This window comes from Fukomys damarensis, unplaced genomic scaffold, assembly GCF_012274545.1.
Source record: "Fukomys damarensis isolate Sample0158 unplaced genomic scaffold, DMR_v1.0_HiC HiC_scaffold_34, whole genome shotgun sequence".
NCBI classification, from domain to species: domain Eukaryota; kingdom Metazoa; phylum Chordata; class Mammalia; order Rodentia; family Bathyergidae; genus Fukomys; species Fukomys damarensis.
In genome coordinates this window covers 15324490-15338578 of record NW_022900946.1, presented here as the reverse complement: position 1 = coordinate 15338578, position 14089 = coordinate 15324490, and the positions used below count along the sequence as shown (strand labels likewise).

The following is a 14089-nucleotide window of genomic DNA, read 5'->3' as shown; positions in this document are numbered from 1 at the left end:
GCCCCGCAGGACAACCGGGGTGAGTGCGGACCCAACCCCACCACAAGTGCGCGGAGCCGCCTGACCCCAGGGGCAGCTCCAGGCCTCCCGGTGGCTCACACGGGCTGCCCTGTGACCTAGGGCCACCCCACTGAGGCTTCGGCCTCCCACTTGGTGGGGCTTGGGAACACCATCCCTTTAAGCGTACCACGCCCCCATCCCCACAAAGGAGCACAGGTTTCCCCAGGAGTTCTCTGCCCTTTGCCCAAAGAATTGTTGGTCAGGATGTGTGTTTTAATTTGTTTTATTTTGTCTTTGTTTTTTGAGGCAGAGTGTCTCTGTGTAGCCCAGGCTGGGGTGATCCTCCTGCCTCGGCCTCCTGAGTGCTGGGATTACACCTGAGTGCAGGTGTAAGCCACCACACCAGTGTGAGGCAGTGAATTCAGAAGAGGAAATGGTTATTAGAGCTCACAGTTCTGGGAGTTCCAGGGCCCCATTACTTTGGGCCTCTAGTGAGGGTGCCAGATGGCCATGATGGGCGTGTGGGTCCTAGTGAGCCCTTGTGCCCCCACAATCCCCTCCAGGGGCTCCTGTGACCGAGAACTTCCCGTAGAACTGCACCTCCTAAGGGTCCTCCCGCCTTCCAGCAGCGCACCTTGGGGACAAGCCTTTGGCAAGTGGGCCCCATGGCCAGGCCACAGCTGGCGACCTCCGCTGTCCCCCTCAGAGCCCAGCCACAGCCCTGCCCAGCCGGAGACGCGTTTCCACTTAGTTTTCTGCCACAAGGCCACGCGCGCCGCAGGCTCCACTCTTCGGAGCCCTTGCTTGATCCCTAGAGGGAGCCGAAGCGGGAGGTCAGGCTGTGCCCCGCTGCCCTGGGCCACAAGGAACTGCTCCCACTTGTGCCCTGCCTTGTCTGCAGTGCTGGGGTGGGGGGACACCCGGCAAGCCCCCCACACCGAGCCAAACCCACATCCCCAACATCTGAATGACAAACACAGCACCACCAAGGACACGGTGGTGGCCGCAGCTTTAGTTCCGAGCACCCCTGCTGACCCCAAGAGGGGCGCCACGGAGAACCTGTAGCGGCCGATGGGACGGAAAGGTTTGTGTTTTTGCCTTCCGCGCACAGGCTGTGGCCTGGGTGCCTTGTGGGGCACTTTCATCACAAGGACTGGAAGCCGCCTTTGGTAACTCAAGGAGCCCAGGAGCCCAGGAGCCCAGACCTGGCCGTGTGGGCAGGACATGGTGTGGGCTCACCGCGCGGAGGGGGCCACACTTGCACCCAGGGCCACTCGGAAATTCCTGATCCCTCCTGCTGCGGCCAGGGCTCTGATGATAGAGAGTGTGGGGGTTTGTCTGGGGGCCACCAAGGCCCTGCAGAAGACAAGAAGCCAGTGGAGGGTGGCGGGGCGTGGATCTGACGCGCCTCCTCGCCCCCAGCCATGTACCCCACCGTGTCAACACCCTGCAGCTCGGGGCCGATGCAGACCCTGTGCCCCTACTGCGGCAACTACGTGGTCACGGTCATCTCCCCCGTCCCAGGGATGCTCACCTGGCTGCTGTGCACCCTTCTTTTCTTCTTCGGGTGAGTGGCCTGGCCCGGGCCTGCAGAAGCCCCGCAGAGGCCCCCAGGCTGGGGGGGGCGAGGGAACTCGTGCGTTGAGACAGGCAGGATGGAGGCCCCGGTGTTGACCTGGCCGCCGGCACCCCATGTCCTCCCAGGACAGAGCAGGGCAATGCCTGCCAGCCGGGTGACTCCGGGCTGTCACCACCGAGACAGAGATGGTCACATGGCTCTCAGCCGGCCAGGCCTAGACCTGTCCCAAGGCCTGGGCGGCCTGGAGGTCAAAGGGGCACGTGGTGGCCAGGGCCCTGCTCACAACCCGACTCTTGAGGCTACAGGTGCTTCCTGGGCTGCTGCCTCCTGCCCTTCTGTGTGCAGAGCGTGATGGACGTGCAACACTCCTGCCCCGTGTGCCACCACACGCTCTTCCACCACCGCTGCCTGTGACCCCCAGGAATAAATGCCACTGACCCAATGGGCGTGCTGCCCGCTTCCGTGTGTCCCTCGCTGTGCTCCCGTTGCTGTGAAGGTGGGGCCGGTGCCCACGGAGGTGGAACGCTGCAAGTGCCCGGGTGGCACCGGCGTGGCCGCCCTGCTATCTTGAGGTCCAGCTTCCTCTCCAGGAACCGCACCTGGGGACCATCTCCTGCCTTCCTGCCTCCTTCCAAGGGGCCCTGCCCCTGGGAAAGTCTACCCTTCTAGGAAGTCTGTGCCTGCTGTCCCCTACCTCCTCCCTTGCACCCACCCTGACTCTACCTGGTGTCCAGTGGCTCCTGTTCTGCCCCTAGAGAGTGTTTACCTCCTTCAATCCCTGCCTGCACCCCAAGCTTCATCTCACGCCCCCCTCTTCTTTCCCGGGCTATGCCTTCCAGCCCTGCCCTGCCCTCCTCATGGGGCTGCCAGGGCTCCTGCCCTCACCTCCTGCATCCCACCACCTCTGTCCTGGGATGCCTCAGGGACCCCACAACCCTAGTGGGTCTCCAGTGGCTCCCTCTGTCCTCCACGGTGGGTGAGGATGGCACCGCCATGCCTCTTATCCGATACACCAGTCAGCCTGTGGGTCCTTTCTGCACAATGACTTCTACCCTGCCCCTTGTCGTGCCTTTTCTCCTCCCAGGAGGAGCGGTCCCAGTGGCTCCCTACCTGGGTCTGGCCTGCTCCTTCTGTCCCCACCAGCAGCCCATGGCCAGCACAGGGTGAGAGCAATTAACATGGGCAATAGTCAGTCACCACAGCTGTACTGCACCAGACGCCTGCCTAGAACTCACCAGCCTCAGACTAAACTGAGGCCAACTGTAAGCCAGCTCCGGCTTCCCTCCTGGACGCCAGCCGGCCAGGACCAAGTACTGTGCCTTCACCACGCGCCACACCCATCCTGGGCCACCCCGCCCTGACCTGTCCCTCCCCCTCTGCTGTCACGAGCTCCTGGCACCCCCAGGACCGAGCAGGGACAGAGGCTGGGACAAATCTTCCCTTGGAGCATGGCAGGCGATGGGCAGATGGCCACAGGTCCTGTCTCAAGAGCACCCTCACAGCATGAGTGGGTCCCCACCGGGCCCTGACCCTGACAGGATGCCAAGGTTCTGCCCAGCCCTGGTCAGCACCTTTTCCTGACTCAAGAGTAGTCCCAGAACCTTGGAATGGAAACTGCTCAGTGTGGGAGAAATGTCCCTTGCTGTCTCTTAAGTGGGAGAATTCACAAGGAAAATCCACACTTCCTGGCTGCTTCCGTCTGCAGCGGCTGCAGCTCAGGGACTCACAGCACCCACCTGACCCCCCATCCAGCCTGCTGCAGAGCCACCCACCTGGCACCCCTGCCCACAGTCTGGACCTGCTCCTGCTCATGAAGATGGATCTTTCCTGGCAGAGGAGGTTGGCATGCTAAAAGTTGGGGGGCATCTCCATCCCACCACCAGGGGGCGCTCCGCTCTTCACCCAGCCACACTGACCCCCCACAGGACAAGGTTCGGTCTCCGAGCTGCCCAAATGCTGGCTGCTGACCGCAAGATCACAGCCCGTTGGCAGGTTCTCTCAGCTCAGCGTGACATAAGGTTGCAAAGCCCGTCGATGCCAAGTTCTGGGTTACTGTTCCCCACCACCCACGTCTGGCCTGGCCAGAGCCAAGAGATAGAACCGGATGGTGCTCCTTATCACAGGTGCAAGACAGCAGGGCACAGTCCTAGCTGGGGTGGGGCTCCAGCTACGAGCAGCCGAGCACCCGCTGGCAGCAGGGCAGAAGTCCGTGCACCTGTGGCTCTCACCTCCAGGCAGGCTCAGAGAGCGAGGGGCACTGATGGGCCCCCAAGCCACAGGAACCCGGAGCACGACAGACAAGGTCTTCTCTAGCTCCTCCCGCCCCACCCTAAGAACAGTCTTGCAGGAAATGCTTGAAATGACTAAAAGGGACCCACTCTTTTCTGGCAGGAGTGGGTGGGTGTCAGCCTTACCACCTACCGGCTGGTGCGGGCTTCACGGATGGTCTGGGTCCCTCCGTGTTAAAGTCTTATGCTGTGACTGTGTGCCGGTCCCCAACAGCCACTGGTGACCTCTGGAACCCATACAGTCCTGCTATCCGTGGTAATCTTATGCTGTGACTGTGTGCCGGTCCCCAACAGCCACTGGTGACCTCTGGGGGGCAAGTGTGGTACCCACCTCTGGAACCCATACAGTCCTGCTCCCAAATGCCTTTCGAGGCTACCCATGGGCCTGTTTCTGGCCACAGCTAAATGCAGCGAAGCGTGTGACCGCCCGCTCCACATCAGACATGCGATTGGTCAGGATCGCGGCCACTGCAGGGGACAGCTTGGACAAAGCGACCGCCCACAGCCGGTCAGGACAGGCGTCCAGGATGGCAGGAGCCACACACGATCTTGGGGACACACGGCCCCATCCTGATACCTGTTTCTGGGAGGGGCGAGGTCCGGCCCCAGGTTCCTCGTCACTCGCTCCCCACAGTGGACCTGCTGAGGCAATGTGCAAACCTGCCTTCCCCAAAGAAGTCCCCAGGTTCCCAACACGGGGACGGACTCCTTCCCATCGAACCCAGGGTGTGGTGAGCCCTGCAGCCAGGATGCGGTCTTGCTGCCAGGACAGCGGAGCAGAGTGCCGTCGGCGGTTCTTGTGAGGCCCCAGGAGACAGTAATTGGTATCTAGCCTTTCATCAACCCTGGCTTTAACGCAGTAAAACAAATCACACAAGAACTGTGTTCGCTCTCCCTCTCAGTAAGCCCACACTGTGAGGTCCAACTCATCTTGCCTTCCGCCTGGGAATGTGGGTCCAAACCCAGACCTCATCCATGACTCTCAGATCTCACTGGCCTCAAAAGCAAGCACATGAGCCAAGCGCAACCTGGGAAGGGGCGCTGCAGCCGCAACCTCCTTTAAGAAGAGGTGGCCCTGGACTCCCTCCCTTTTCCGTCACAGGACTCACCCACAGGGGGTTCTGACTCCTGTTTCAATGCCAGAGGTGTCACCCCGCCCCCATAAGCAATAGACACGAGCCTCCGGAGGTACCCGCCGCGACTGCTGCCTCAAGCTCTACCAGGAAGGCCAGCGATTCCTGCCAAGCGTGGCCCCAACATGTGCTGGTGGGGGACACTGGGAGTCTTCACGCCACGAGCCCGTCATGCACCCCTGGAAATGTCCACACAGAGGTCACACTTCAGATCGAGGCTGTGGCACAAGCACAGGGAGAAGACACAACACCCTCGGAAGGCAGCTGGCTCCCTGAATTAAATTTAGGAAGCTGCATTCCTCTCCCCACATCCCATTTAGTAAATTCAAGCACTGGATACCTGAATTTGCAATAGATGGAAAGGCAGATGCAGCACACACATAACGAACACCAAATGAGGTTGAGAAAAGTCATTTAATATCTTAGGGACAATAGTAAGTTTTAGTTACCTAGGACTCTAACCAACCCCCAGCCAAAACCTACAACGAAGAAGTACCTTAGCGCTCATTTGAAGACAGCACACGGCCACACACCCCCGTCACCTGCTACTCATCCCACTCTTCAGAAGCGAGCCGGGAGCAGGAAGGCACACACTTCACAGTGGAAATTGAGGACAGAAGCTGCTCCGAGGTGCAGACTGGCCAGAGAGCAGGAACACCGAGCCAGAGCAGAGCTGCACTGGGCACCGGACAACGGCCGCCTCCCCCGGACCACACCGTCCCACACCCTGCAGTGTTCTGCCACCCCAGCCACGCAATGGTCCTGCCCGAGAACACTTCTGAAAGGCAAGTCATCCCCCGACCGCCCTCTGCCACCCTGGAATTAAGAGGGAAAAAAACAAAACACATCCCTTTAAAACCTTGGCAACGTGCAACTGCTTCCCAAACCTGTATCCAGGGAGGGGAGAAACCTTCCTGAACTTCCATGTCATTCACTGAATTATAAGTTTTATAGAAAATTTTATTCAACATACAACATTTTCCAGCAAAAAGGCAATATACAGGAAGAGTTGTTGTACACCGCTGCTACAGAAACAAACAAAAAATATTGGAAAAGGAGGAAAAGAAGTGTGATCTGCGGATTCTATTTTACTGCACTCCAAACTAGACACGCAGCTGGCATTAGCTCCAAAATAAAAGGGAATGAGGTTGGGGCGGAAATAAAGCCACATACAGTGAGTATCCAGCTTGCAGACTCACTCAACAAAAAGTGACCTCCTCCCAGTGGCGAATTGTACACGGTCATTCATTAAATATACAATTTCATTTTTCCTCTTTATTTAACCTTTTTTACAAAGCCAACAGCTTCCTAACCACTAGCGAGCGTGCCCTCTTGCTCTTTAGGTCCTTCTGTCTGCTCCACTGCCTCGGACTTCTATTTATAACCCTTTCACCTGCTCATTTAAATTTGCTGAGAGGCAGCACAGTAAACCTGAACTGTATTTAACAGTGTTGTCAATTTAATAAAAAGACCCAAAAATGTCTGTCGGGACTGCACTCAGCGCACCCACGTTGCGAATGGGCTGCAGAACAGCAGTTGCTGACGGAAGGAGATGGGCTCATTAGAAAGACCCCAGGCAGCAGGAGGAGGAACCCGAGGAAGGGCGGACAATGCACACAATGAAGGAGAGAGCGCTATTTATTAGGGTGTGAGTTTCTCTGTTTGCCTTTACAGATGCACAAAAGGTCATTGGAAGGATAACTGAAGGAAATAAGTCAGACGAGCCTGCACATCAGAGGGGGTGGCGGCAGGCAGGCAGCCAGGACCCCAGGCAGGCAGGGGGTCCCCAAGCCACCCACACAGCCCAAGACCTTGTGTCAGGACACGTGTCTGAGAACCTCTTCTCCCATGCGCTGACAGTCGCCTTGCATCATGGTTACCATAAAATAACTCTCATTGGCATCCAAGCTTTATAAAAACACCTTCATTTTGCTCAAAAAGGGCAGTCAATAGATACAGAGAAGCCAAACTGAACAGCCTCAACAAAATAAAATTAACATCAGCAGCAAATCTTCTTGCTGGAGACTTCGGCTAGAGTGCACGTGTACCAAAGTTCTACGGCTGTTAAAAAGGGGCACACACCCACACGCTGTCCCTCGCCTTGAACACACCGGGAAGAAGTCAGTTGTGGATTTTAATAGCCTTTTCAAGGTATGTGTAGCGACTCCTCTTTGGGGCTTTGTTGAAGTGGTCAAGCCCTAGCCAAGGCCGAGGATGAGACATGTTGCCTGGTGGGGAGAAGAAACAAGGAGTGAGACCCAGAGCGACCCTAGAGCCCGCAGGTCCTCAGTGACCTCCAGATAAAAAACGGCTGCTGGTCCCCGTGGTCTGGGATGCTGAGCCCGTCCCCAGCTGGTGAACCTCTTGGAGGTACCCGGAGCAGGGCCGGCGCAGGGCCTGCACCGCAGAGCATCTGCACCCCGCCCTGAGCTAGCGATGCGTGCAAACCAAGGATTCCACCCCGAAACGACCCACAGGTGACAGGTGCTGTTCCACACGCCGGGCGTGCAAACACAACCGTGACGGAAATGCATCCAGCCAGAGGGCTCTTACCAGGCTGTGGCTCAAAGTCTTTCAAATTTACTTCGTACTCATCTTCATTAATGTACTGGTGCCGGCCCATCATTACAATTGCGAATTTAAACTAGAAGACAAAAATCAAAACTCCTCCATTATTTCTGTGTATTGGCAGAACTCACATCTCTGGCAAAAAAAAAAAAAAAAAAAAAAAAAAAGAAGCTGTTTCACTAGCCTAGGTCTGAGCACGCCAGCCCTCAGAAGCGCACACCTTTTCAAACTCCTTTTCCTGAATGTCCAGCAGGCTCTGGATTCGCTTCATCACTTCTCTGAAATGCTCGCCCTGGAAGGCAAAGGACACGTGTGCTCATGGGGCCATTCCCTGGGCCGCTCCCACTGTCCCTGGGCTGCAGCCATCAAACCAGGAGCCCGACTAACAAGAGCTGTTCAAAAGCTCCAGGTTCTGTCACGGACGCTCAACCCACTTCGATGCTCTTACCTGGTGTATCCTCAGCAAAAACGGGATTCCAAACGTCCCAAACACCTCTTTGTGGAAATGCGCCACGGTGATAAGCATCTCATTTTCTTTATCTATGTCTACCTGGTCCAAAGGAATTTCCTGGGGACACATTTTAAATATGAACAGTCTAAGTGCAGTTACTACAGACACACGGCTGTGTTTAAATTCTCACAGGCCACCCCAAGGTCAGACCACGCTGTTTGCATCTGGACGTCCTGTGAGTGTCCCTGTGTGATAATACCGGTCCTGAGGAGCTTGGTGCTTTTTTTAGAAAGAGGTGACAATCCTGTAAGAGGTGGGCCCACTGGAGGTCTCAGTCACGGCGGGTACACCCTGGGAAGGAGCCCCTTAAGATACCGGTGCTCTCCCCTCCTTGCTTCCCAATCCCGGGCATGAGGCAACCAGGCTTGGCCCAGCTTCCTTCACCACGTGTCTCTCGCATGATTTGCTGCCTTGCTATAGACCCAAAAGCAATGGGACTAGCAGCGAGTCATGAGAGGAGAACCCAGGCTGAGCCACAGTGAGCTTTTCCTCTTTTAAATTGATTATCTCAGCTATCATGTTATGGACAGCTGCCTTACAATTTTATTTCTGTCAAAATGGCACATTGGATCTAGTCAGAAGAATCAAGAGTTTAGAGCCAGATGATAATCTGACCTTTTTCAGAATAAAAAATATAACGTAACTATTCCTTTGAAAACGCCACAGCTCTAAGTTCAACAATCATCTACCTTTGCTGCTGTGCCTGTTTTCTTACATGTGCTTGGTGCCCATATTCAGGGGTGTGCGACACACGCCAATAATCCCAGCACTTGGGAGGCTGAGGCAGAACCGTCTCATGTTCGAGGCCAGCCTGGACTACAAGTTCAAGGCCAGCCTAAACTATATAGTGAGACCCCGTCTCAAAAAGAAAACAAAAAACCAACCCTAAAAATCAAAGACAGAGCCTGTTTGCTTCTACTCATGAGGTCCCCAGACTAGTGAAATGCAGAGGGAAAAAGCAGAACAGAGGAGAAAGTGTGGAGTTAGTAAGAATAAAACTAACCCAAAGCTGGGCGTGGTGGCACACACCTGTACTGTAATCCCAGCACTCAGGAGGCTGAGGCAGGAGGATCGCTGTGAGTTCGAGACCAGCCTGGGCTACATAGTGAGTTCCAGGTCAGTCTCAACTACATAGTGAGACCCTGTCTCAAAAAACAAAACAAAACAAAAACTAACCCCAGGCCCAGGATGTAGCTCGGCAGTGCCATGCCTGCCTGGCAAGTGCAAGGTCCTGAGTTCCATTTCCTTGTATGGGTGCCCTCATCCCAGAGGGCACTTGAACTACAGGTACATGGACCAAACTAAGGCCTCCTGTCACCTTGCTGTGAGATTCACTCAAGCAGCAGGCAGGCTGGCCCACCCCAAGAGTCCAGACCTTTCTGCTGCCAACACAGGGACAGTTACCTCTATTCGAAATGTTCGACTTGTTGCAGGAGATAAACATTCTAATAATTCATCTTCTTGATGCACAGCAATAATTTTGTAGCTTACAATTTCTAGCAGCCTGAAATGAACAACAACAAAAAAGCGGGGAGTAAGAGATATATTTATGTAAAAAATAAAATATAACTCACTGGAAACAAATGAATTCTTATTTAGAAAGAAATTATGTTTGCAATGCTACCAAGGTATCTCCGTACCTCCCTTTTAATAAAAGTACTGGAAACATCAGAAGCAGGGACTGGACAGAACACAGGACCTCTTAAGAGGCTGAGATTAACGGAATCAATCCGTACACAGTGGAGTTAGAGCAAGTGGCCACACGGGAGCCAGACGTGCAGGCTAAACAGTCTCCTGGAACCAAGACACCTCCTCCCACCAGGAACCCAAGGTGGGCAGGACTGGGCAGTGCTTTGTTCTTCAGATACCACATATACTCTTTTATTTATTTTTGGTACCGGGGATCGAACTCAGGACCTTGTGCTTATGAGACGGGCGGCGATGCCACTGAGCCGAATCCCCGGCCCTGTGCTCCGTAGATAATACCGTAGTCCCATGCATTTATTAAAGCCACAGAGAAAACATGCTGAGCCCCAAACAGCCCCCAACGTCATTTGTCCTTTAAGCAACATTACAGCAGAGAGTAGTAACAGTCTCAGTCTTGGAAATCAACACTGACCACCAAACCCGGGGCTTCTCTGTCTGCATGCTGCCCACACTGAGTAGTGTCGGCAATTCTGTTTGAGATTGTACCTCAGATACAACCAAGAGTCACCTGTTCCAGTTTAGGTTGATCGCTCATCTCGAAATCACATCCTTCCATGATGCAGCTTTTTTTGAGATTCTCACTTTTTAAACTATAGGTAAGTAACTTTAGAACACGAGGAGGGAAAAATGGCTCCACTACGGAGTTTACTGTGAGTGTCACTCGGGCAGTGCATTTGCTTAAACGCTGACTACCCCAAGCCAGTGTCACTCGGACAGGGGTCACTTTAACCAGCTGATTCTTGTACTGAATACATTTGATAAAACTGTCACTTTTCTACTTCCTGTTATAAAAATTAATGGAAAATACAATTTTTGGTCATCCTGTCCTTAAATAACTAGATGGTAAGTGGTTAATTACAAAAGACTCCCAAACCTGTCCAAGAAACCAGCTTCAGGAGAATTTGGCAATGATGCGGACGGGTTCTGGTTGGGTCAATTTCCACTAATGCAACCGCAGAGCATAGAAGTTAGTGCAGCTACCTCCTACCCCTTCCATCAGTCTCAAGAAATACTTGCCTAAGTTTCCCTGATGCTTTTTCACCAAGCTCCACAGCCTTTTTACACTCTTCCAACAGGTCCCGGACACAGCCGTGCTTATCTGGATATAGTGTTATTTCCTAAGTAATGACAGAATGACACCAATGCTTTAAAGAAAACCCAGAGTTCCGCTGTGACAAACATGCAGGAGAAAACATTGCAACAGTTATTCAAGTTCTCTCACCGGATGGTACTGTGTTCATCTACCTTCACACCCACAAACCCAAATTTGGTGAATTCCCCATCATGGGACCATTGCCCACATCTCAGATGGAGCGAGGACTGATGGGCGGTTAGATGACACCTCGGTGCAAATGGCCCCAGGAAACGATCCCTTGAGGGGGATCTGATGAGAGAACCTCCCAGATGCTCAGCCTATTGTGAAAGGGCACCAGTCCATAAACAAGAGCCAGGCCAAACTGATGGCTTCAGCTTGATCAATTCTACACGGGTCTGAGTGTTCAAGTCTCAAATTTTCTCCGGACACTGGCAGAGCTGTAACAGTGAGTGAGCAGCTGGGTCCCAGCAGGTACATTTTAGAAGAGCGCCCAAGGAGTGTGACTGGACATGCCTTTGCTTAGAGCAGGCATGTGAGGCTGCAGTGGCCTGCGTCAGCAGTGTGGGCAATGACAGGGCTGCCGCACCCATGTCTGCGTACTGCTGGGCGGGGGGGCTTGGCCAGCCAGGGCAAAACAGGGTCAGTCTGACGATGACACTGTGCCAGGTCAAGGAGCGAGGCGTACACTCCAGGCTCTTCCCACCAGGGCGGAGATCGGGGGTGGGTGGGAGGGAGGAGCCACAGCTCAACCCTGCTTTTCTTCTGGAGGCCTCAGAGGGGCTGATCTCGGAACCAGGGGCCTCTGCCCACGTTAGCACAGAGGGAGTGCATTTCTTTGGTGTTTTCATTAAGGTCTGAAGATAAACAGTAGGCAAGCTCTTATAAAAATAAAAATACAGGACCAGGGATTTAGCTCAGTGGTTCTGCCGCCTGCCTCGCAAATGCAAGGTCCCAAGTTTGATCCCTGGTACCAAAAACTAAATAAATAAAAAATAAAACAACATAGTAATAAGAAAAACTTACCTCTTCCCTAAATTGGCTGTTTAACCATATACACTTAAAACTCCGCCTGTTCTCAAAGTCTGTGATTTTCATCTTAAGCTGTGAGAAGAGATGCTCACGTTAGGCATGCTTCCACCAAAGGCCAAGGCTTCTCTTTATTTCCCAGTTACATGAACGCGGACTCATACCTGCTGATAGTAAAGTTTCTTAGGTTGTCTGGGCTTGAAGAATTGTAGAAGATCTCGTAAAGTACCTTCATAATTATGTCTAAGAGGATTGCCTGGGCCATCCCTGTAACTACAAAGAAAACAGCATATAAATAAACGCCTTGTGTATTGGTCTACAAATCACTTCCCAAGTAAGCATAAAAAGAAAACCACAGCCCCCATGATGAGACAAGAATCCGGGCCTTCCACGTAATATTCCCGGTTCCCCGATCTGGCCCTCTGGCCAAAACACATAATCGCTCTCTGAGCACTGCAACAGCACACAGAGCCCTGCACATGGCCAGCGAGCCAGCAGGACAGGATACCGATTACCTTGACATCTGAGTAACGCAGTCAGGTGTGTGGGGTGACAATTCTACATCTCACACTATGCAAGACATGGCATGGAGTGGCTGACTACTCTTTATTAAAATCAGTTCCAAGATGCTTTGGTGAACTATGCAAAGTGTGGACAGACCAATCACTGAGTATCAGCAGGCGTGGCTCACCCTTGAGACTTGAAGAACTGGAGCAGCATGGGGTCGGTGTTGAGCCTCTGTGCGACAGTCTTCGCAACCTGGAGAGCGGACGGGTCAGGGGACAGAGGGAAGGTCATGTTCTGGGCTGAAACCTGACGTAAATCTTGAGTAATGACCTGGCTAAGTTACTTGAGAAATGGTTTATATGTAGCCTCAATTTAAAATTCCCTAGAAGTACAGTAGTTAACAGGAATATGCTAAATTTCGATTCACCACTAACTACGGGAGTGCTGAGGGTAACTTCTAAAACGACTTTCACTATTTCTAATTGGGCGTATTTTACGGGGTGACAGCTCAATGCATGTGTACAACACATAGTGGACTCAATAATTAGCATTTCCATCTCCTTGGTGTGGGGAAGCCTTCAAAGTATTCTACAGTTTTCATTATTGATAATGAGGCATATAGGCTATATTTTCTGATTTTTTTTTAATGATAAATACTTGGCATGTTATTAACAGAAGCAAAGATTACCTCTTAAGTAAAACTATGCCAAAGACAGAAAAAACTCTCGTGGGACAGAAACCCAGGTGCAGTGGCAGGTGGGTAGGGGAGGTGAGGGGAGCACAGCTCAGTTCCTAGCCAGCGTCAGGATCCGTGCCAATCACACACACACACACACACACACGCACGCACGCACGCACGCCGCACCCTGCCCCTCATTCCAAACCAAAGCCACAGGCAGCTTCCTCAACAAACACTTAAAAAAGAAATAGATCTTTCTGGTGTAGAGTCTGAAAGGGGAAGGCACATTTATTAAATACCTGAAAGTAATTCATTCTGTTTGATAGGGTAACCACAAATCCGGGATCATTGGGGATTGTTTTATCACAGAAGATTACGTCGACGCGGTGGTACAGGTCTCTGAAATATTCTTTTGCAGTGGGTAATTCACTGTTATCATTTTCTGGATCATCCCTACAGAGTAAGTACAGACAAGAGGAGGTGTACAGCATGCACCAACTGGTAACACCAGTTTCAAAGCACGCTCTTCTGTAATGTAATATATAAAAGGGTCTCGCTACAGGGGGCTAGGCATTCACCTCTGCTTCCTTTGTAAGAAGTACAAGAAGAAAGGAATTCCCTATGGTGCCACACACCCCACCTCGACGAGCAGGACACAATGCTTGGCCACAGTGGATGGCAGAGCCTGTCTCTGGCCAGGAGCTGGCAATTAAGGCGCTTTTGGATGTAAGCATCTTTAAGACCACAGATCTATAGGTTTATTTGCTGATGGGTTTAAATGAATTACCCAAGCAGATGAATTCTAAGAAGTTCGATGTCAAATCTCTTCTCACCCTGCTATTTAAGACCTATCAACTTCACTGTATACATTTCAAGTGTTTTGTTTTAAAATAAAATAAGGTTGGCCTTGAACTCACAGTGATCCTCCTACCTCAGCCTTCCGAGTGCTGGGATTAGGGATGTGCTACCACACCTGGCTCATGGTGGACATTTCA

At 52.7% G+C, this 14089-nt stretch overlaps 2 protein-coding genes across 3 annotated transcripts in view; one reads left to right on the top strand and one right to left on the bottom strand.

Moving 5' to 3' along the window:
* Positions 1 to 6: 6 nt before the first annotated feature.
* Litafd (LITAF domain containing) lies at positions 7 to 2946 on the top strand. Its single transcript, XM_010644179.1, has 3 exons — positions 7 to 19; positions 1423 to 1567; positions 1885 to 2946. The coding sequence occupies exons 2-3, from the start codon at positions 1425 to 1427 to the stop codon at positions 1991 to 1993; spliced, it is 252 nt and encodes an 83-aa protein (XP_010642481.1). The 5' UTR covers positions 7 to 19; positions 1423 to 1424; the 3' UTR covers positions 1994 to 2946.
* A 2505-nt stretch (positions 2947 to 5451) lies between these two features.
* Usp7 (ubiquitin specific peptidase 7) overlaps positions 5452 to 14089 on the bottom strand; it is a 42578-nt gene continuing 33940 nt past the window's right edge. For both annotated transcript variants that reach the window (XM_010644181.2, XM_010644182.2), the window contains exons 22-31: positions 13394 to 13547; positions 12600 to 12667; positions 12073 to 12181; positions 11906 to 11983; positions 10804 to 10904; positions 9484 to 9583; positions 8017 to 8136; positions 7789 to 7860; positions 7554 to 7644; positions 5452 to 7228 (exon numbers count right to left, since the gene is read on the bottom strand). In XM_010644181.2, coding sequence (XP_010642483.1) covers positions 7122 to 7228; positions 7554 to 7644; positions 7789 to 7860; positions 8017 to 8136; positions 9484 to 9583; positions 10804 to 10904; positions 11906 to 11983; positions 12073 to 12181; positions 12600 to 12667; positions 13394 to 13547 — 1000 coding nt within the window. In that variant the 3' untranslated portion in view covers positions 5452 to 7121. The remainder of the gene's footprint in view (positions 7229 to 7553; positions 7645 to 7788; positions 7861 to 8016; positions 8137 to 9483; positions 9584 to 10803; positions 10905 to 11905; positions 11984 to 12072; positions 12182 to 12599; positions 12668 to 13393; positions 13548 to 14089) is intronic.

Excerpts from the sequence above, each read along its gene's own strand:
- Litafd (XM_010644179.1), top strand. The coding sequence starts at position 1,425 with ATGTACCCCACCGTGTCAACACCCTGCAGCTCGGGGCCGATGCAGACC. Across the intron at positions 1,568-1,884 it reads ACCCTTCTTTTCTTCTTCGG|GTGCTTCCTGGGCTGCTGCC; the intron begins GTGAGTGGCCTG and ends TTGAGGCTACAG.